Source organism: Bicyclus anynana, chromosome Z, assembly GCF_947172395.1.
Source record: "Bicyclus anynana chromosome Z, ilBicAnyn1.1, whole genome shotgun sequence".
In the NCBI taxonomy this organism is placed as follows: Eukaryota; Metazoa; Arthropoda; class Insecta; order Lepidoptera; family Nymphalidae; genus Bicyclus; species Bicyclus anynana.
The window spans coordinates 20,695,200-20,717,930 of record NC_069110.1 but is presented as its reverse complement, the minus strand read 5'-3'; the positions used below and the strand labels follow the sequence as shown (position 1 = coordinate 20,717,930).

The 22,731-nt window shown below is 37.9% G+C and overlaps 1 protein-coding gene across 1 annotated transcript in view; it reads right to left on the bottom strand.

Annotated features, from left to right (window-relative positions):
- The window catches only part of LOC112049383 (glutamate receptor 1-like), an 83,084-nt gene that overhangs the window by 25,406 nt on the left and 34,947 nt on the right, over positions 1-22,731 (bottom strand). Inside the window, exon 3 of the mRNA XM_052890654.1 lies at positions 25-278. Within this exon, the coding sequence (XP_052746614.1) occupies positions 25-278 (254 nt within the window). The remainder of the gene's footprint in view (positions 1-24; positions 279-22,731) is intronic.

Below are 22,731 nucleotides of genomic sequence, written 5' to 3'. Positions count from 1 at the left end.
ATAATGTGTTGACTAAATGCTTACCAATCCAGACAACAAATAGTGATAGTTCCGCCTCCCAAGCGTGACATTGCGCACATGGTGCACAAGAACTTCTTTAGCCAGGGGGGTCCCGCAGTCGAGGACCACGTATTTATTGGTCCAGCGGTTTAGGTTCTCCAAACCGACGAGGAAGGTGATCACGTCCAGCGCAGAGCTGACCCGCCTTGTGTGGGTGATTTGAAACATCGCCTGCCCCGGGCTCAAGTGTTTGTAGACTTGTTCCAAACGCAGGAGCCCTGTGGAAGAAGAGAATATTATATTTTCACTCCATACAGGTACTTCGATAGCCCAGTGGATATGACCTCTGCCTCCGGTCCTGGGCATGCACCTCCAACTTTTAAGTTGTGTGCATTTTAAGAAGTTAAATATCACGTGTCTCAAACTGTGAAGGAAAAATATCGTGAGGAAACCTGCATACCAGAGAATTTTCTTAATTAAAGTGGTGGTGTATTAGTGGTGGATTATTGGCCTGACCTGCTGGGCTCAGCAGTGTTATAATGAATATGGGTTGCTAATGATGATGATGACGATGATGTAATTCGTAGTTCGAAGAGTTTATAGACATTGGGACCCTATGGCTGGAATGGACCCCGCATCGGATAGCGCAGTGTTGGTCGAACCCCCATTAGGTAGATCGAAGATTTTAAGCGGGTTGCCGCTGGATGCACGCACCGTAAAACTGTGTTGATTGGAAGTCCAGAAAACTTCAGCAGCTGACGTCCACGGCTGATAATGAAGATAACTACCTAAGATATAAAGCGTGTCGCTGGACGCAGGCGGCTCAGAATCGTGGTGTTTGGAAGTCTTTACTAAAGTCCTATGCCCTGCAGTGGTCGTCCATTGACTGATATGACAATGAAGATCACTCGTACTTAAACTGTTATTTTTTTTGTTGGAGCAATGAACTGCCTTACTTGCAGTGAGTACCACATAAAAATCCATCGAGTATTGTTTGAGTCTATAGCGAACATTCTGACAGACAAACGCGGTGGAGGACTTTGATTTATAATACCTATATAAACATACGCACATAAAAGCATACCTACATAAGCATACGCACATCATTCCACAGTTATACCTTCTACGTATATTTCAAGAGTTTCAGAAAAAAAAACATTTTGAAATTCCACAAATAAAACAACAAAGTAATCATTATGTCTTCTTCATCATTCTAAGTCCATTTGATTAAGTGATGAGAAATTTTGAAAGAATGAAGGTCTGCAAGCAATTCATTCCAAATGACAAAAGAAGCCTGAGTAATTAATATTGTCAAAGAAAAATCCTTTTTTTATGGTACCCCAGTAATGGGATTGTTAGCATGGTAACGGATCATTCTTATGGTATTGTATTGTATAAGTAATAATAATTTAAGTGTTGGCTATAATAGGCCTGATATAGTGCTAGTCGATCGGTCAGTGCGTCGTGCAATTATTGTTGATATTACTGTTCCAAATGACGATAATCTGGTAAAAGCCGAAAAAGTAGGTATCAAAATACTTGGACTTTGCTTACGAGATTACCACCATGTGGAATGTTGAGTAAACTATATAGTTCCTATATTAGTTTCCATCAATGGTCAATGGTCTTATAGCGAAAAGCTTCGACCAACATTTCAAGAAGCTTTCACTTAACTATTGGATCAAGAGTCGGATATATAAGGCAGTGATTCTTGAGACGGCGCGTATTGTGAGGAGGTTCCTCACTCTGGAGCCCTGACCACCGGTTGCTTGGGCAATCAAATGTCCCGCAGCGGGAGGGCTTATTATTTATAAATTTGAATTAGTGTTTTGTATTATATTTTTAAATTATCATTGTTAAACCAATTAAAAATAAGAAAAAATAAAGAAATGAGAGAATTTAAGTGTAGGCTATAACAATTGAGGCACGAGAAATTCAGCATATAAAGTTTTACATAAATTTTATCTTATTATGGTATTCATAGAGCTTTCGTTTCTGACTCGTTGGTTAGCGATGTGGCGTCAAATCACGAGAACCTACAATAGGTTCAGTCCCGCCCCGCGTCGGGTTATGAAAAACTGACCGTTTCTTTCATAGTGATCGCTAAGTTTTCAAATCAACCTAATCCCGCCATCTCGTACTGGAGCGGCGTGGTATGTATCAACTTCTTTATCCCCTCTCCTTTAAGAAAGGAGGCCAGCAGGCCAATTTGCTAACGTATGTAAGCCATTTGACTCCTAAATGGACGACCGGTCGCCCAACATATCCGTTACGTGACATGTAAAAAAATATACTACCACTAAGGGCAATAGGCGAGCACAGTATCATGCTCCGCGCGATAGAGGAATATAAAGATTTTTTTAATGAATCACAACGGTAGATTAAAACCGCATTCCCTGACTGTCGGCTTCTTGGCAGCGAATGGTTAGGACATATACGAAACTACACGAAGCCCGCGACTTCGTCCGCCCTTAGACCTCTTCAATCCGGCCCTGTCGCTTCCGTTCGTTCCGTATATATAGTGAATAGAAAAAGTAAAGGCCAGCAGTTAAAATATGCTGATAACGATAGGACATTACGGGTAATCCCTTCCTTACAGTGGAGACTCACAGTTTGCACAAAAGGGGTGTTATTATTATTTTAATAACAACGGTCGTCTCACAAAAGCGTTTCGGTGGTGGATTTGATGGAAACGTCAATGGAAGATGAAACATGTCATTCATCACGGCAGTAACGACACTCATTATGCAGCGGCGGCTGTCGTCATAATTTGAGGGCAATATCCGCGAAAAGATTGAACCGAAGACGCCGCGAGGAGGGTTGACGTGTGGGTAATGGAGGCGCTATCGGCGCTCCCGGGGACTCGAGGTGAATTTATGTTGTGCCGCGATGATTTACCGCCAAAACATCGCTTGGAATAGTATCTACACTACGGCTAGAGATACGTTACTTGTAGCTGAGGATTATTATCATCATTAGTAACAAGAAGGTTTGAATTAGTTTGCGGTAGGCATCGACTAGTTCCCACCCTACCGGTAAATATGTATGGATATCGTTCCGGTGCGACCCTGTGTTTTTTTTCCTTTTCTTTACAAGTTAGCCCTTGACTACATGCCTGATGGTAAGTGCAATTTAAGATAAGTACGTAGTAGTCTACTTTATAGTATTGCAATCTGTGGTTTCCGAAGCTGGTGTCATAGTTATAATTTTTATTTATTATGATAATATGATTATGTACTATGATGTTGTTTGTAATCCCTCAATAAAATAAAAAAAAAAAAGATGGAAGCGGGCTAACTTGTTAGGAGGACGATGAAAATCCACACCGTTTTCGGTTTCTATACGACATCATACCGGAACGCTTAATCACTTGGCGATATTTCTTTGTCTGTAGGGTGGTAGCCTCCCACCAGCCAGACCTGGACCAATTACGAAAACAATGGATGGGACAACAAACTGCAACAGCCAGACATGCTTCATTTTAGAACGTGTGAAAGTTAGTAAAAATAAAAAAATATGTTTTACACTTGGGCAATTGAGGATCTTGCAAAGCTACCACGGTCCAAATCTCATAATAGGCACCCGTACTTACCTATGGTAGGACCATGGACTGACAAACCTTCGCTCTAAAATGTAGTATGTGTGGCTTTTACAGGCTAAGTCGAATAACCGTGGCAAGTGATTTTACTCGTAATATCAGTGTACCTAGTGAGAGTTTGCAATATTTTCATACAGTTACTATCGCGTTGACGTAAACGCGAATTTATATGGATTGAAACAGTTGTGCATTAATGCCACTAGATGGCGCTGTATCAATTCCTTAGAAATTCGCGTTTACTTTATCGTCACAGTAACAGTGTCAAACTGCCACTAGGCCCTCAGGTGGTCGAAAGTTACCCAAAACTAATATAAACACTAAACTTGTAATGTACGTAAGTGTTTGTTATTTATTTATTTATTTATTTAATAAGGACAACCAACAGCTGATACAATGTCACATGTCAATAATTTACATTAATATACTAAGTTATTGCCCAGCTAATTACAGGTTATCACAGCATTCACTAATTAAAATAACTTATGTCAAAAAATATACAATGCAAATTAATATCTAAAAAAAAATGTCGGATTACAATAAATTAAAAGCCATTTAAATAAAAAATAAGTCACATAAAATTAAAAAAAAATAAACAAGAAACAAGAAAAGTGTATCCTCAACTAGATTGTTACAGATGGATTGAGTGGTTCCATCTTAGTAGTGGAAAATAACTTGAAACGTGAATCCGAACAAAAAATCCACGGGTCTTAAAAGCTTCAACGGAAGTTAAACTCAAGTTGATCCGGACAGTCGTTGGAACTAGTCGCGGGAAGATAAAGCGAAACTTCGCGATTCGAATTTGGCAGACGTAGGGGGGGGGGATACTGACAGTGGTTGCCGTTTGTGGTACAATAACAATTCGAAAGTAGAGACTTGTTAGTAACGAAGAAACTTAAAACAATGATGAACAAAAAATGTTCTTTTCTTAACTCCCATATAGAGCCGTGATAGCCCAGTGAATATGAACTCTGCCTCCGATTCCGGAGCGGTGTGGGTTCGAATCCGGTCCGGGGACCTCCAACTTTTCAGTTGTGTGCATTTTAACATAACAAAAAAGAGTTGTAAGTTCACCTTATTGGTCCAGTGGTATAATGAATCCTGGTCTTGGATTTGAATACAGGGTCGAGTCCTGGAATAACTACTGAGCAAAATGACAACAATCCCTAAATAGAAAAACAATGCTACAAGACCCTTAATATCTTACAAAGACCAATATAGCAATACCTGACACTATGAAATAAACGAGTAAAACAATCATCCCCATTTTACATGTAGTACCATACAAAATGTAGTACCATACAAACATATTTTTCAATACTTTATTTTCGACTTCGTTCACATTTTTAATGTACCTACTACTTATGCTAAATTACAGCTTTCTAGTATAAATTGTTTTGCAGTAAATCACGGATAGACGGACGGACGGACTTTGTGGACATGCCTGTATTGCGCTGAAAGCAAAATCAGCCAAATCGGCCCAGCCATTCTCGAGTTTTAGCTAGACAAACGATAGCAATCAATTTTTATACATATAGATATGGAAGTATGGATTAATCCACAATGAAAGTTAAATCCAAGCTTGGGAAGCTACAAACAAAGGCGGGCAAGCGATAAAGTCAAAGCAATCAGCGCTATATCAGAACCAAGTGTCGCGCTTCGCTTTTAAATTCGATTTGGTTCTATTTATCTATTTGTTTCGTCGCTGCACTATTATGACGATAAACAATACCATTTTGATTACGGAATTATAGAAGTAGTAGGGCTGAACTTTTATAATATTATATTTGCAATTATAGTATATAAAACCTTACAGTTTTTAAACATTCATTTTTATTCAATCTCACTTTGAAAACATTTATTTTCTGAAATATTATAAAAATACAATTAAATAATATAATATAAAAGCAAAAGCACATGAATTGTGTCTAAGCATTAAAAGTACATTAGATTTAAATTTATAATAAATAATATAATTATTATAAAAAATAAACACCATCTAATTGTTCACCTACCAGTTTGTGTTGTACAGTGGTTGGTTTTTTGTCTTTAAATAAGTACAGGTAATATATGTATGTATAGTGATACTTTCTTTTATCTTAATTAAGTGTACATTCTCATTAGATAGAATTTAGTCTCCCTAATTGGAATGACGATGTCAAATGTAGCTAGATTCATGTGGCAAGACCATGATATTTGGAAGTCTCTACTAAAGTCCCAGCATTGGACATCTATAGACTAAATATTTACTGATATTTTAAAAAAATATTTTTATAAATTACATTGACTCGACCGCCCGCCATTTCCATTTTTGCCCATTGCCATTTTTGTCTTTTGACTAATCGAGCTATGTTTTCGACTTTGATTTTGATTCGAACACTCCGAGATATTCCGAGCATAGTTCTCTCCATCGCTCGTTGAAAGATTCAGAGCGTTCTTATTACGAGTAGGTTCATAGATCAAAGAGCTGATGGATGGACGTTCCAACATGCTGCATTCGCATCCTCGCTAAGGAAAGCGTAGTGCTAGTCGACTATCACTAGATGGACCGACGACATCGAGAAGGTTATATGGAGCCGTTGGCAGCTCAAGACAGCTCAAGCTGGTGGCTCAAGACTGTGATGTTTTCAAGTTCAGTAGAGGACGTACAACGGCCATATCTAAATATATATAGCTCAAAGGTGACTGACTGACTGACTGACTGACTAACAAAGTGTTCTATCAACACACAGCTCAAACCACTGGACGGATCGGTGCTGAAATTTGGCATGCAGGTAGATGTTATGACGAGAATAAAATAGAGGATGAAAATTTGTATGAAACTTTGTCAATTTCACGGCGATTTGGCAGAAATTTGTAATTAAAATAGATTTTACTTTGGATTAATATATAGGCTACTTTTCATTCCGAAAAAATTCATGGTCCTCCAATTCCACGCGGACGAAGTTGCAGGCGCCCGCTAGTCCGTTAACTAATATACACTTTATGATACTTTATTTCGGTTTAGGCTTTGATTTGGATTCAAAATCAAAACTATTTAATCTTATCTGATCTTTTTTGAGAACTCCTCCTGTAATGGAACTTGGTTACGAAAGCGACTTGTGACTGACACCCCCTAATATGTGCTAAACGTTTCGCGCCCTTTCTAAAGTAGCGCTACGGAATTTCGCCGATAAAACGATACGCCTGCGACGGCCAGACATACCATAATTCCAGTTTCCACCTTCCAGCTTCCACAGGAAGTAGAAATAGGAGAATTCGTACTGGTTTCGACTTAATTTATTAATAAAAACACGGCTAAAACTCACGCCATATAACGTCGGAGTGTGTCCGAATAGTTTTAGTTTTAGCTGTGTTTCATACTCGATTACTTAATATGAATAATACTCACAATAGCTTAATTGCTCAAATAGTAATAATAAATTCTAATAAAGTATGATTTTTAAAAGAACAAAAGTTGTGTTTCTTACCTGCTCTTCTCAGCAGAATCTGCGTGGTAAAGTTGTTACAAATTAGTCAAATATATATATTTTTTTTATTCAGTACAAATATTTATTAAATTGAACAGAATCTATACTTATAATAAATCTGTAGAGAGGTCAATTCTGTACATGAAATATATTTCCAAAATAACTATCAGAGGGTGATTAGTGGTCGATACTGATGCCAAAAATGCAATCAGTAAAATTTTTGTCTGTCTGTCTGTCTGTCTGTCTGTCTGTATGTTCTTTATAGAAACAAAAACTACTCGACGGATTTTAACGAAACTTGGTACAATTATTTTTCATACTCCTGGGCAGGTTATAGTATACTTTTCATCACGCTACGATCAATAGGAGCAGAGCAGTGAAGGGAAATGTTAGGAAAACGGGAGAAGTTACTCAATTTTTTAAACTTCCGTCGCGTGGTATGTTCGTTATAGAAACAAAAACTACTCGACGGATTTTAACAAAACTTATTAATTGATTATTAAATTCTAAAATTAACAAAACTTGGTACAATTATTCTTAATACTTCTGGGCAGGTTAAAGTATACTTTTCATTACGCTACCGTCAATAGGAGCAGAGCAGTGAAGAGAAATGTTGAGAAAACGGGAGAAGTTACTCCATTTTTTAAGCTTTCCTACTTCTTCGTCGCATGGTCCCTACCATAGGGGTAGGGTAGGGGTAGGGTAGGGGTAAGGAAGGGGTAGGGTAGTGGTAGGGTAGGGGTAGGCGTAGTAGTAGGGTTTCACGCAGACGAAGTCGCGGGCGTCCGCTAGTATATACTAAAAATCAAAACAAGTTTATTGTGTAAAATATTTGACTGATAATTTTCTGTTGAAACCTACACAAATATAAATGTAGTTTGGAAAGAAAAAGTTGGCCGACTCAAATAGTCGGCCAAAATTCTTTCGAGTGGCACTGCTTCACCTATAAACAAAAGCTCACTATGTTTTTAAAAGGGGAAGTCACTTTTGAGACAAAGACCAAAGTTTGTGAATTCACATTGATTTTCTTTTTGGGTGGCGGTATTTTGCGAGTACATGTTATATAGACGGAGCGCCCGAAAATAAAAGCTGAAAGTTAGTCAGCTCATGCTCCTACCACAAGTAAGGACGGTAGCCAATTATGGAGTTTGGACCGTGCTTTGGGAGGTAGCAGGTTTTAAGGATCCAGACCAATGATATCCCCATTTACCAATGATATCCACATTTAGACACTTGGCTTCATGGCATTCCTTCGCTAGAGACTCTTGAAGTTTCAAATTATGTAGTGTTTTTCGAAGGGTTGCCGCGAAGCTAAGTGACTGGCGACTGGGAAAATAATTTCTCATATTATGCCGAGGAAAACATGAAAAAATTACACTTTATATTTAGACAACCGTCTAAATATAAAGTGTAATTTTTTCATGTCTGGATTTTTTCATGTCATTTCAGAGTCTGGATCCTTAAAACCTGCTACCTCCCAAAGCCACCACGGTCCAAACGGCGTCTCTTTGACGGCTTCCATGGCGCAGTGGCGTGAGCGGTGGATTTACAAAACGGAGGTCCTGGGTTCGATCCCCGGCTGGGCGGATTGAGGTTTTCTTAATTGGTCCAAGTCTGGCTGGTGGGAAGCTTCGGCCGGGACTAGTTACCGACAAAGACATACTGCCAAGCGATTTAGCGTTCCGGTATGTCGTGTAGAAACCGAAAGGAGTGTGGATTTCATCTTACTCTTACAAGTTAGCCCGCTTCCATCTTAGATTGCATCATCACTTGCCATCAGGTGGGTGTAGTCAAAGGCTAACTTGTAGAGAATAATAAAAAAATCATAATTGTCTACCGTACTACTTATGGTAGGAGCATGAGCTTACAAACTTTCAGCTTTTATAAAATGACGAAGGTCTGGAGTCTATTAATGACGGGCTCTTAGTCTATTATTGTCATCCAGTGGTTCGGCTGAATTTTTACTGTCTACATTTTTTTAAGTTATGGTGTTTTCGGGATTCAACTTGATAAAACCTTTGAATATTTATTTTCACGCAATGCATTTAGTTCATTAATTCTGGCATCGTTCGATCGTTACGAAGTCACGATCAGGCTTACAAGCACTCGGCCCTATTCACAGTACAGCGTAAGAAAAGACGATGTAATGATGTCTAGAGAAATCACGTCCACGGAGCGACAACCCCGGAATTCCGCCCGACCCGGACTGTCTTTACGGATAATTTTCTTTACAAAAGAGAAATAGGTTTCATCGTTGGTAATCTTGAATTTACTATCCTTTTTTTTCATTTATTATTTAGGATATTGGTGTAAATATGGCATATGAAACCTCAACGAAGAGTTACAGCTCTTGGTTCTATTTCACAAAGACTACTTGGTTTGTCTCGTTGGTCTATGTGATCATGAGGCATTGAGTTTCAATGATATCAATATAAGATGGTAGGCCCACAATATTATCAGCAGTCCGTCTATCATTGCTGAATGATGATGATCAATGATAAAACAAATGATATAACAACACGACAAATATAAAGCAATATGGAGCTTAAGTTTAAAAACTACTATTGTCACCGTTTCGGGGCTTACCGGGTGAGTGAAATACTGTACGTGGATATTAAGTGATAACTCTTGACGTTTGCTCCTTAGTTGAGATGTCTCGTAAACATTTCAGCGTAAACTGAGAAAATGTAGTTCTGGTGCTTTTAATTAACTATTTTTAGAGCAAATCCCAGCTCTATTTTCACCAAACTGCGCGACAAATATGAGAAGTTATGTGTTAGCCTGTGTGTTTGTTCCTTTCTTACTGGAGTGAGAGGTTGTAGTACTCAGACTTAGCTTATTTTGTAAAATTTTTATAATTTGTCAGCGTAAGCTCCTCCATAGGTATGTAAGGCCAATCTTTGAGTTTTGACCGTGATGACTTTGGAATTTAGCAAATTTTAATGGTGTAACACTTAACTGTCTAAATATAATATACTAGCTGACGCCGCACAATTTCACTCTCGTGGTTCCCGTTCCCGTAGGAATATGGGGATAATATATAGCCTATAGCTTTCCTCAATAAATGGTCTATCTAACACTAAATAATTTTTCAAATCGGACCAGTAGTTCTAGAGATTAGCGCGTTCAATCAAACAAACAAACTCTTCATCATCATCATCATCATCATCATCATCATGAGGTATGTCTAGCTATTGCAGGCTCTCATACTAGACGCACTAGATGACAAACGTGAAGGCCCATTTTATTAGTTAATAGCGGACGCCCGCGACTTCGTTCGCGTGAAACTTTAACTACAATACCCCTACCCTACCCCTACCTTACTCCTACCCTGTCCTACCCTACCCTGCCCCTATCCCTTTTTCTAATATTCCGCGCAATTTTTTAAATTTTTTGCCTGAACCTTCTCCTGACAATAACAAACACATAAAAAAATGCGTGCGTACAAAGTACACATGTCAGAAGTGAAACTTCTTTGGCGAACTAATTTATAAATCTTGTTTATATTTATACAAATCTAAAACTTTAGATTTCCGAGACTAAGGAAGGGAAAAAGGAAGATAGGTTAGGAATTTAATTGTCTTTAAAATATAAAAAGTGTTGAAAATTAATGTAAATTTTAAATTTAATTTTTTCAATTTATTTCTTTAATATTTACATTGCGCGATTTCTCTCTCTCGTTCAATCTTTCTCACTATAGCTCTCTCCCACCTCTCACTCTATAGTACTGTGCGTGATACGACGTTCGCTCTGTCTCACTTTTTCTCTCAATCTTTCTCACTTGCTTGCTCCCTACTCTCACTCCACGGCTAGTTGCTTCATGCTACGTTCGCCCTGTCTCACTCTCTCTCAATCGGTCTCTATCGCTCTCTCTCTTTTTCGACACTTCCGTTGCATACCGGCGTGACGTTACATCTGTAAAAATTTTACCCTCATGCGCCCAAAGAAGTTTCACTTCAAAAATAGTGAAATCGGTCCAAGGGACCAAGGGATATATGGATTAATTTTTATATATATAGATAGATTGTTATACATTAAAATTAGGTTCCTCTTAGAAACAAAAAGTTGGAACAAAATCAAACACATTTAAAATTTATTTCGGTACAGAAATAAATTTTAAATAACCGTTTGTTACAACTCCATATCTGAACACAATGGTATATCCGACAGATGAGAAAACTTTCGTTTCGCGAAAACGCATCATAATGTTCGCTACTTTTATAGGAGTTTTTATGATGAATCAAAAGATTTGAATTTTTCACCCATAAAGTTGGGGAGCGCTTCAAAAACCTAATATCTCCGAAAGAGTTCCGTGATAAAACAGTGGCGTTATAGTAATATATTAAAATGGGGATTCCAAAATTTAATAATGCCGCGGTCCAATATATTTGGACGTCGGAAACAGTTTTCACGAATCTGCATTAAACTAAATCGTTCGTGCATAACTATCTACGTCGGGTATAATGTGAAAGCAATAAAATTCATTATGGGTTTGAGAAATGAATCAAGCCCTGAACGGTTAGGGGTAAATTTCGGGTTTTTAGGGTTCCGTAGTCAACACATAACTCAAACACTGTAATTTAGGTATGTATGTCCATTAAGTACGCCGACAAAGTCGTAAAATAAAATGATAAAAAATATTTTTCACTACTTTTGCTCAAAAACATTGTCATATTACCACTCCACGGCGGGGCTAAACAAGCATATTAGCCTCTAGGGGCTAAAGTAATTTTGTTTTTTTAATTATTGTCTGTTACGAGTACTAGTCAAGTACTAGCCTACTATAAAACGAAGGAGGTTTTATTCGTAAATAGAATCAACCTTCTTCTTCTTCTTTTGGTTATATGGCTCCGCGCGTCGAGCGATTGAGCCAGAGGTAAGGTCCTGACTGTTTGATAAAAATAAAACTTGGAATTGGAATAAAATGCAGCGTTCTTGTCTGTGGAATGCGGTTATTTTTTTTATTTGATTTTTATTGAGTTGCAAATTTATAGAGCGAGATTTGAAGACAAGGGTGTACGGTGTAATACCTTTGCCTTCTCTTCATGGGAATAAATATATTAATAAAGAAAATAAAATTAAAGAGCGAGAATTTAAAACCAAATATTTTTGTCGTTAATAATCTAATTACTTGATATTTTTAAATAAATTTATTGTGAATTTGTGACCGTAATTTACATGTTTCGCAATATTAATTGTTATGTCTTCATCAAGTGAGAATGGTGACCCTAATTTGGAGATGGGTTAAAAAAAGACTTATAAATTAAACACCTACTTACGAAAAATTTAATAAGTGGAGAAAAGAACAACATGTGCATTCTTATTACAACTTACGCATGGTGTTTTTTAAACAATTATCTAACATGTTTATTCATTATTCAACTTCACTGTAGTCGAAAATTAAGTTACCGGGTAAAAGCATCTCCCCGAAACATCCAAAGTTGTAGCATTTTGTACCTACATTTTAATTTTCAAATAAAATAAAACATTGAATACTGTACTGAGTTATTTTATTTTCTCGCAATCGTAGTGAAAAGTATTGTGTAACACGTGGGGCTAAACCCATTATAAACTCGGTTTCTATTTAGGCGGCCCTCGCCTTCGTCTCGGGCCCTAAAAATACCTCGTATATAATGGGTCTTTTTAGCCCCTTGTATAACAATCTACTATTTTTAGAGTACATTTAGTTTTACATGTAAATGTAGTAATACCTTAAAGTAGTTAAGTATTCTTTACAGTGGAGATGATTTTTTGTTTACTATCTTCTGCCTCCGCTTCCGGAGGACGTAGGTTCGAATTCGGTCCGGGGCATGTACCTCTAACGTTCCAGTTCTTCTAAGATTCAAAGAACTCTCAGGTTCACTGCAGAGCTGGAGTCTGACATTACCACACACTTTTCTAGTTTTCGTTTTTCTAGTTTTCGAAGCGTTTGCGATTTGGAAAGAGAATCTTCGTGCAACTTGGCTATAGGGGCTGGTCTATACAGACCTCAGACTAAATACAGAAGGACTAGTATCGCACCCAAATTCACGAACAAAATTTTCTGCCATTTTCTAAGGAAAACTAGCGTAGATTTCATACATATTTTATACTAAACTAGCAGTTTTTGTTCATTTTTTACACCATATAACTACACAAAAAGGTATTTTAACGGAGGTTTTTAACCGACGGACACGATTGTAAACTATGAAACATCGATTCTTTAGAGACAGTGTTTATAATCGCATAAGATCGTTGATCATATACGTTGACAGAAAAATAATGTCTTGCAAGGCAGGTCTTTATCTAATTAGTCTGAGATACAGACTGGTAGTTGACTAACAAAACGGTTTTCGACTAAAATTGTAAAATATAAGCTCAGCACTAAAACGTCGCCACTCAGGGCGTACAGTTTCATGCGTCGCTGTTGAACACAGCAAGCCACTTACAGCGAAGCGCCTCGCGAGATGTCTCAAAATGTAAAATGGTAAATGATAGCCTAATTTCACTCTGAAACAGTAGTTTTTTTTTATTTATTTCTTTGTGTGCACTTTTCGTCGTAATTAATCCATATTCGGCTCACTGCTGAGCTCTAGTCTCCTCTCAGAATGATTAAGCCAATAGTCCACCACGCTGGCCCAATGCGGATTTGCAGACTTCACACACGCAGACAATTAAGAAAATTCTCTGGTATGCACGTTTCCTCACGATGTTTTTTTTCTATACCGCTTCTGACACGTGATAATTTTTTGGAAGTTAGAGGTTGCCCCGGACCGGATTCAAACCCACGCCCTCCGGAATCGGAGGTAGAGTTCATATCCACTGGGCTATCACTTTAATGAGTGCACTTTACTGTGCTTCTATCATTATCAACCTTTTTCACCGGCTGTACAGGGAAAGGCCTCCTTCTTAATAAAAGAAAATATTTTTTTTATATTTCTTTAAAAGTTAGCAATTGACTACAATCTTACCTGATGGCACATGTTGATGTAATGTAAAATGAAAGCGGGCTAACTTGTTAGGGCGAGGATGAAAATTCACACCTCTTTTGGTTTCTACACGACATCTTACCGGAACGCTAAATCGCTGGGTGGTGCATCTTTGTCGGTAGGGTGATACTAGCCACGGCCAATGCCAGACCTGGACCAATTAAGGAAATCTCAATTGGCCCAGCCAGGGATTGAACTCAGGACCTCAGTCTTGTAAATCTACCGCGCATCGTAGGCTGTCAAAATATGGATACACTGCTCTAATGTAGGTTGACGGGTTTCAGGTGATCATGTAAAACGAACCCAGGACCTCACGATCAAAACCATATAAATGTTACCCACTGGACGAATGAGTCAGAAAATGATATATCTTGGCATATTCCTTCGTAAGACTCCCGACGATCAGCGCAGGCCGGAGGGCGTGTATCGATGAATGAAAAACTCACGATTGATGCACCTCACTTACCCGCACGCACGATTTCACACCCGCGCAGTCTTTCTCCCCGTCGTCCATCAGGGGAGTGTCATCAACGAACGTGCTAAGCTACACATATTATGACGATAGCAAACGATAAGCATTTCGATACAAAATAGAAATAAAAAAACAAAACAAAACCCCGCTAAAGACAAACAAAGAAGCAGAACGCGTTACCAAGTTTAAGAAGTAATTCGGTTATGTTATTTAAAAACCGTATCATAATAAGAATTTACAGGCGAATACGCTAGATAGCGAATGAATTGCAAATAAGTACAAATTTAATACCCACAGCGCGGCGGCTTCCAAGTTTCCTTCGCGCTTGGCCCAGACACCGGAGCTGGCAACGTGATTACATAGGCATTAAAGGCACCGCCACATCAAACAATGCCAGCTGAGGTGTGATTCCGCTATTTACACTCGTCGTCGAACTTTTCGCCTATAACACGTCTTTTTCTAATATGTTTTTTATCATTAGCAACCCTAGAGGTTCGCTTATATCTACAGACATTTAGCGTGCCAGACACGTGTCGTGGCAGACAAAATACTATATTTATATCTATTGTAACGCGGCCGCACAGATGTTGACAGACTGTAGATATAAATACGTTAATAAACACTGTATAGAAGAATATTATTTTGTCTGCCACGGCACGTGTCTGGCACGCTAAATGTCTGTAGATATAAACGGACCTTTAATCGGCTTTCTCACGAGCACGAGTCTCCTCGCAGTCTGAGATGGTTAGGACTCCAGAGGTACAGATGTCCACCACGCTGGTCCAGTGCGGATTCGCAGACTTCACACAAATTCTCAAAATTTGTTTAATAATTAGTTTAGGCCTGCCAAAGGGAAGCAAAACATCTGCGGGCTTGTCTTTGACGTATGACAGACAAATACGCAATTGAGAGTTTATGTAACAAATGTCATCCGGTGCTTACTGGTGCATATCATACAGTAGGTAAATAACATTTTGTCAATTGATTTGATGTTTATTTTTATGATAATTAATACCAGAATATTGAATAGGCCAGTTGAATAACAATATAACTTTCCTACAAGGAAAGAAGCGTTCAGTGGGCTTTTAAAATAAAGTAATAATGATTATATTGAATTTATTGATTTCATATTCAAGCAGGCTTAGTTTACAAGCTCATTTGAATACTGAAGTTTGTCTATAAATAGTGACTCAATTTAAATTATTCATTGTTCAGTTGAACGGTTACAATGCTCTTAAATTTAAAATAAGGTTTTAAGTCTTTATTCGGTTAGTCGCAGCTTTTGGGAGATTCATGTGACGACTCTTTTGCACATAAAGTCGAAGCGTCTGCTTGTTTTATTCAGAGTCTCAGTAAATCCCTCCCATTCTGTAGCGACAACGCGGGATCAAGCCTTTGTTGGGTATATCGACTTGATGATTAGGTGTTTCAATAACAGTACACGTCCCTGTTTACTCATGAGGTCTGCGATACGTGACAACTAAAAATCTATTATCTGGGTAACCGAGCATGATAACACACTTGGTGTTTTTTACCGTATCGCATAAAAAAATATTTAACCCTCACAAGATCACTTTTGTGGTTTTGTTTGTCTGTCTGTCCGTTTATCTTTTGTATAAACCTTTCATGCCGAGTGTCGTTGTTTTAGGCACGTCAAATACGTTTGAAAATTGTCGTTTAGTTATACATTTCTATGCTTAAATTAATGAATACATGCAAATAAAAAAATATTTATAGTTATTTTACACGATACAAACAAATTTAAATTTTTATCTGTGTTTCTTTCTATTTGTTCGGGCTAATCTTTGGAACGGCTTAACCGATTTTAATTGGACTTTCACATCAAGACAGAGGAATTTTATTCCGAAGAAAATAATGGTTATCATTCCGGCGGGATTTCTGGAAAAATAAATGTGCACAAAGTTGCGAGCATCTGCTAATATAAATTAAACTTAGAACTTAATTCTGAAATTATTGCAATTCATAAGCAACCAGTGTAATTGTATAACTACTGTGTATTTATGTTTGGAAATGAAAAAGGTGTACCGTTTTATATTATAGCTAAGTTATTTATACCAACTAAAACAATAATATTTACCTAACTAAGTGTGTGTGTGTGTGTTAATGTCAAGTTGCTTTAATGCCAAGTTATGCACGTTTCATACTCTACTTCAACTAATCTCAAGAAATAGGAATCTAACAAAATGAAATACTTAGTACTACATTTTCCGCGAGTTAGAAGGTAAACGATTGATGGTTGTATTTGTAGCACTTTCCAATATATCCGGGATAGTTTGTACCATATCAGAGCTCGAGTCAGTGATTTTACTAAAATTATAAAGCTAAAATGCACTTAAAATATAAATTTGTAATTAAATCAATAATGTAATTCGAGTGGCACCAAAATTATATTACGAAATACAATATTTTTTAAGTGTATACCAACAGGCAAAGATTGACACCCGTACAGCCATGTCTCCATACTCCTTATTTATTATTTTATCACACTTTCCACACAAAGAGCATTGTTATAACGTAATTTATAATTTCATAATTGGAATATTATGACACGAGATTAGATAAACATCATTACAGAATAGCGCTACAGTTGTCTATCTCTTCCTCGGTCTACCGGTAATTCCTTATTCGCCGTCCAAAACGTTGGCATAATGCACTCGACGAGTATTCAATTCCAACGCACGGATATTCACGGCACGCCTCGTCCACGGACTAATCGAATACAAATTTGATTTAGAGCGTAATGTTTTGAGTTCGTGTTCGATATGGTACGGGAATATTCATCTCGTATCATGCACTTTGGATAGTAAACATTCGTTCTGATTGTGAAGTTTTCTTCTCCTTTTAAATAAATATTCTTGAATACATTCAGAACATCAGCAGCAGATGTCTGCCAGTAGCAAAATAAAGAATTAATTTCTTTATATTGCTACTAGCGGATGTCTGCCAGTTAGTTCGTCTGTGGTAACTTTGTTGAGTTTAATTTTAAATGTTTTAGGCAACGTTCATTAAATAAAGATTTGCAATCATTATCAGCCACAATGGATGTGTATAAACACGAAAATTACCAACTAACTAGTAATTCTTGAGTCACATGGTTTCGTAATCACTATTGATTTATTGGCATCTGATGAAAATTACTAAACCATAGTCTACATCTATAGAGAAAAATAAATAATTGTTATAAATAAGAGTTCCAAAATATTTTAATGTATATCGATATGAGATTATAGGTAAAAAAGTCATTTGGTGGCCACTGACAACTCGTGGATATCATAGAGTAGGGCTATCTATATTAATTGATTATGAAACACGGCTAAAACTCACGTGATATTAGATCGGAGTATGCCCGACTGTTTGGATCGTGCCGCGATGCAAGAACTAGCTCATGACTAAGGGCCCCGTATGGGTTCGAGGGCATACTCCGACCTAATATCACGTGAGTTTTAGCCGTGTTTCATAATCAATTAATATGAATAACACTCAAGATAGTTTAAATTCTAAAATAGGGCTATCTAGGATATTGGCCAGTTGACATTGTGGCTTTCGATAACAATAGGAATACGAAATTTTAATATTATAGATTTAATGCAAGCTGTGACCGCCCAGTTGATATGAAGTCTATCTTCGATTCTGGAGGATGTAGGTTCGATCTCGATCCGGGGAATGCAGCTCCAACTTTTCAGTTACTGCATTTTAAGAAATTAAATTAATATTAAATAATTTAATTAAATCGTAATATTTAATTTCTTAAAATGCAATAACTGAAAAGTCTCAATGTGCGAAGAAAAACCATCGTGAGACCTGAGAATTTTCTTGATTCACTCGTCTGAAGTCGGCCAATCCGCATTGAGCCAGCGTGGTGGACTATTTGGCCTATCCCCTCTCATTCTGAGAGGAGACTCGAGCTCAGCAGTGAGTCGAATATGGATTGAAAATTATGGTAATGATGAAAGTTTATGTTATTTATCATAGTAGGTAGCTAATATGTAGAAAAGTCAGTGGACTAGCCGGCTGTGAGGACTTTTACGCGGCTCTCCGAAAGCTTGACGTCATCAGTCTACCTAGTGGTGGTCTAGCAATACTGCGACTTTTCGGTGTGCCAATCATCCGTGGAGCTCAAACGTCCATCAGCTCTTCAAGCCGTATGCCTCACCCATTGCCAATTTAGCTTGGCGCCTCTCTGAGCTATGTTTGTGTCTTTGGTTCATCTGTGAATCTCTTCGTTTCTGATTTGATCAAGCAGAGAAACGTCGCTACATTACACGATTTGTGACTGTAAATGACTGTGTGTGCGTGACTTCTTATGAGATCCACATTTAGCAACTAAGTCTCAGATCAGTAGGTCATCAGCAACACGCACTGTTCGAAGGCTTTCGTCTTCATGCAAAGATAAATTCTTAGAGCCGATTTCTTTCAAAATTGTTCTCACTGTATTAATAGGTACAATACCTACATAAAAAATACACGTGAGATGTCGTGAAATAATAATATAAATTATGTAAATTATATATGAGTTCAGTACAGTAGCGAAAATTGTCTGTGCACGCCACTGGAAGTAGATATACAAGTTGCATTTGATTTCACTTCTTAAACCGTAAGAACAATATCGAAGGTAGATATGCAAAGTGTGTAGCAGTGAGATGGAGCCATATCTATCGTTATTGAATGCAAATTCTATCTGTGAGGCGTGTATTTGGCTGAAACGCCGGAATGGCATTGTATGAAAGGAGTTTTTTCCAGGATAAGACAGGTAAGATCTCGTAGCGTCTACGGCTCGTAGCATCGAGCTACACGTCTACGAGAATGGAAATAAAATATTTGCAATACTAATGGCGTTACCTTATTTTGTTACCTCATTACCTTGTTATCTTTAATAACATTAACATTTGTTTAATTATAATAATTTTAACATTACTTGGTAAAACACAAAAGTACAATTTAACTATTAAAATAAGGATAAATTTGAATAAACTGACTGAAACTATACACTTAAAATAAATTAAAAGTAATATTTAAAAATAAATACAAATAAAAATAAAAAAAAACCTTTTATTTCTTCTTTGAACGGTTTACAATTAATTAGGTGCTAAGTAATTTTAAAATGTCTATTTTCTTCCCTTTTATTTAAAAGAAGCCCTTTACAGTGAAGGCCTCCTCCAGGTGCTGCCATTTTGATCGGTCTTATACCTTTAGTAGCCGGTTTTTGCCGGTGAAAATCATGATGTCGTCGACCCACCGATAACGTGGTCTGCCTTTGCTTCGTAATCCTTTAGGTCCCGGCCATTTCATTATTCTGACAGTCCAGTGTGAGTCGAGCGACATGTCCGGTCCATTTTCATTTGGCTTTAAGTGTGAAAGTTAGGGCGTCGATTATTTTTGTATTTTGCCTGATGATGGAGTGACGGATTTTGTGAATTTTTGATATTATTTATGCTTCGTTCCATAGCTCTTTGGGAAGTCCTAATCATTGTTTTTGCTTTCTTAGTAAATTTCCAAGTCTGGCAGCCATAACTTAAAGTAGGTACGATACAGGAGTTCATTATTTTAGTTTTCATCTTCATAGACATTTAATACAATACAATACTTAAAAATACTTATCAAAACTTGCCGCCCTTGGTAGGGTGTCCATCACGCAGGCAGCATTCCCGCGTTGAATTGCGATTGACATTCTTTGCGCGAGAAAGCTGCCCGCCCGAGGGTCGCCTGTTGCAGTTATATAATATACATTTGGAAATGCAAATGAACTAAAATGTTGAATGTGCGGTGGGAAAGGCTAGAAAAGCTTTACTTCAAATTCTCGACCAAGATTTCCTATGCACATTTTCCTCCATCTGGAAAATAGGATTGAATTCAGTTATTTTACAATAAGTTTGCCAATCCGCATTGGGCCAGCGTGGTGGACTATTGGCCTAACCCCTCTCATTCTGAGAGGAGAATCGAGCTCAGCGGCAAGCCGAATATGGGTTGATAACGAACAATAACACGGCACTGCGTTGAAATACGAAGATTTTGACCCAATACTTTTTTGTTGCTTTTTGTATTGTCTATAATTAAAGTCCCATTTATTTTTAACCTTCGTTCATCGTTATAAAGTTATCTAATGAAACTAAAGGAAAGGTACCTAATGATGAAGAAACCTGGTACAACTTTCAAAAGGCTCAAGAGACGAGCACCAAAGATGTCATGAAATAGAAACTACATTATTATATTTGGACAAATCACTGGATTTCGCACCAAACACGCCTTAATTCAAATGTCTCACGACAGATTGCAGAAATATTCAGAGACTAAATAAAAAAAAAATCTAATGAAACTTATGTTTTGGACGTTATTAGTAACTTTAAACTCCACTGTAAAATTCACAGAAAGTAAAAATATACAAATTTGCTTACATAACTGAAACCGATTTCGTTGAAACAGCTAAACTGAATATTCCATGGCAGAAATGTTGATACGAGTGTACCCTTTTTAATTATCCTATAAAGAAAACCATTTACTCCTTTTGAGGTACGGGACCCTAAAAATACAATCAGCGAATAAAAAATACAATTCGAAATACGAACATTAGAGTCGGTCACATAGCAGGGAAGAGAGTCAACTCTGGAAGTTGCGTTTCTCTTTGGAGCGTAGAGATGGAGAGAATACGCAATAAATAGGCAAGGAAGCGGCGAACCAGCGGGAGGCCTTTATTGCCTTTTGAGAGCTTTGTCGCTGAGCAGCCGCTTACATTTGACTATGATAGTATCGTCGCACACGGGCCAAACGCGACTGCCAAAAACGCCGCCACAAGAAGCAAGAAGGGGCCACAAAAGTAGCTAATGCGACAGTCACTTGTGGCCGGTCGACACTTGCGGTCAGTGGCTGCTACTTTTTGACTCTAATAGGTTTACTGAGATAAGAGAGAGAGGGGTGCGGAATCGCGCGAGTGGCGTGTGGCGGCGTTTAGTGGCTGGTGCGGGCCACGAGAAGTGAGCAGCGACGATTGTAGCGTGTAGTGGCCACCGGCATCAACCGCGTGCGATGAGTCTATATAAATTGTATGAAAACTATAGGAAATATGCCGGTAGCGGCGTTTTGTGGCTGTGGCTAGTGGCCCAAGTGCGGGAGCCCATAACTTTGATTATCTAAAGCAGAGCGATGACCTTGAACATTGCAATGAATACGTCATACATCATCTTCCTTATTCATCATCATCATTGTCAACCCATATTCGGCTCATTGCTGAGTTCTAGTCTCCTCTTCTCCTCAGAATAAGAGGGTTTAGGCCAGTAGTCAACCACGCTGGCCCAATGCGGATTGGCAGACTTCACACACGCAGAGAATTATGAAAATTCTCTGGTATGCAGGTTTCCTCACGATGTTTTTCCTTCACCGTTTTGAGACACGTGATATTTAATTTCTTAAAATGCACACAACTGAAAAAGTTGGAGGTGCATGCCTCTGACCGGTTTCGAACCCACACCCTCCGGAATCGGAGGTAGAGGTCATATCCGCTGGGCTATCACAGCTCATCCTTATTATCAGCCCATTTTACCACTACAGCGCCATATAACCCTTGTAGTTTTGGCATCGCCTTCAAAGTGATCGGTAGACAGAAAATGTTATAATGTTTTCTATTGCTTATTAGTTTCCTGCATACGTTTGTTTTTTGAAGTCGGTACTATTTTATTTTTAATCCCTTACGCAAAAAGAGGGGTGTTATAAGTTTGACGTGTCTGGTCTGTGGTACCAAAGCTCTCCGTAGATGCTATTTGAAATAAATCATATCGTCCCCACTCCGAGGATTCCGATTTAAAATAATATAAAAAAAAAAAGTTAACAAAAAAAAAAGACATTAAAATAGGAGCTGTTCTTAAGGACACCGAGGAAAAATGCTCTATTGATCCCACTATGAAATCCTATTCATTAAAATGTGACACTGGTGAATATTTGAAGGAAGTGAATATAATAATATACATGATCTCACCTTACATCTGGATGAATACTCTGTGTTTTTCCCTAGAGTCTGTACAGCAAAATCGAGCGATCTGTAATTTTAAGATAAGGAGAGAAAACCCCGAGCACAAATAATGGAACTTTTTACCCGTTAAATCTAAAAAGAGAAGCTATTTTAACATTCCCGTACAATATACTTGAACGGGAATGTTATGGACGCATGCGACTCCATTGGCATGAAGTCTTGTTTTTTAAAATCCCGCGGGAACC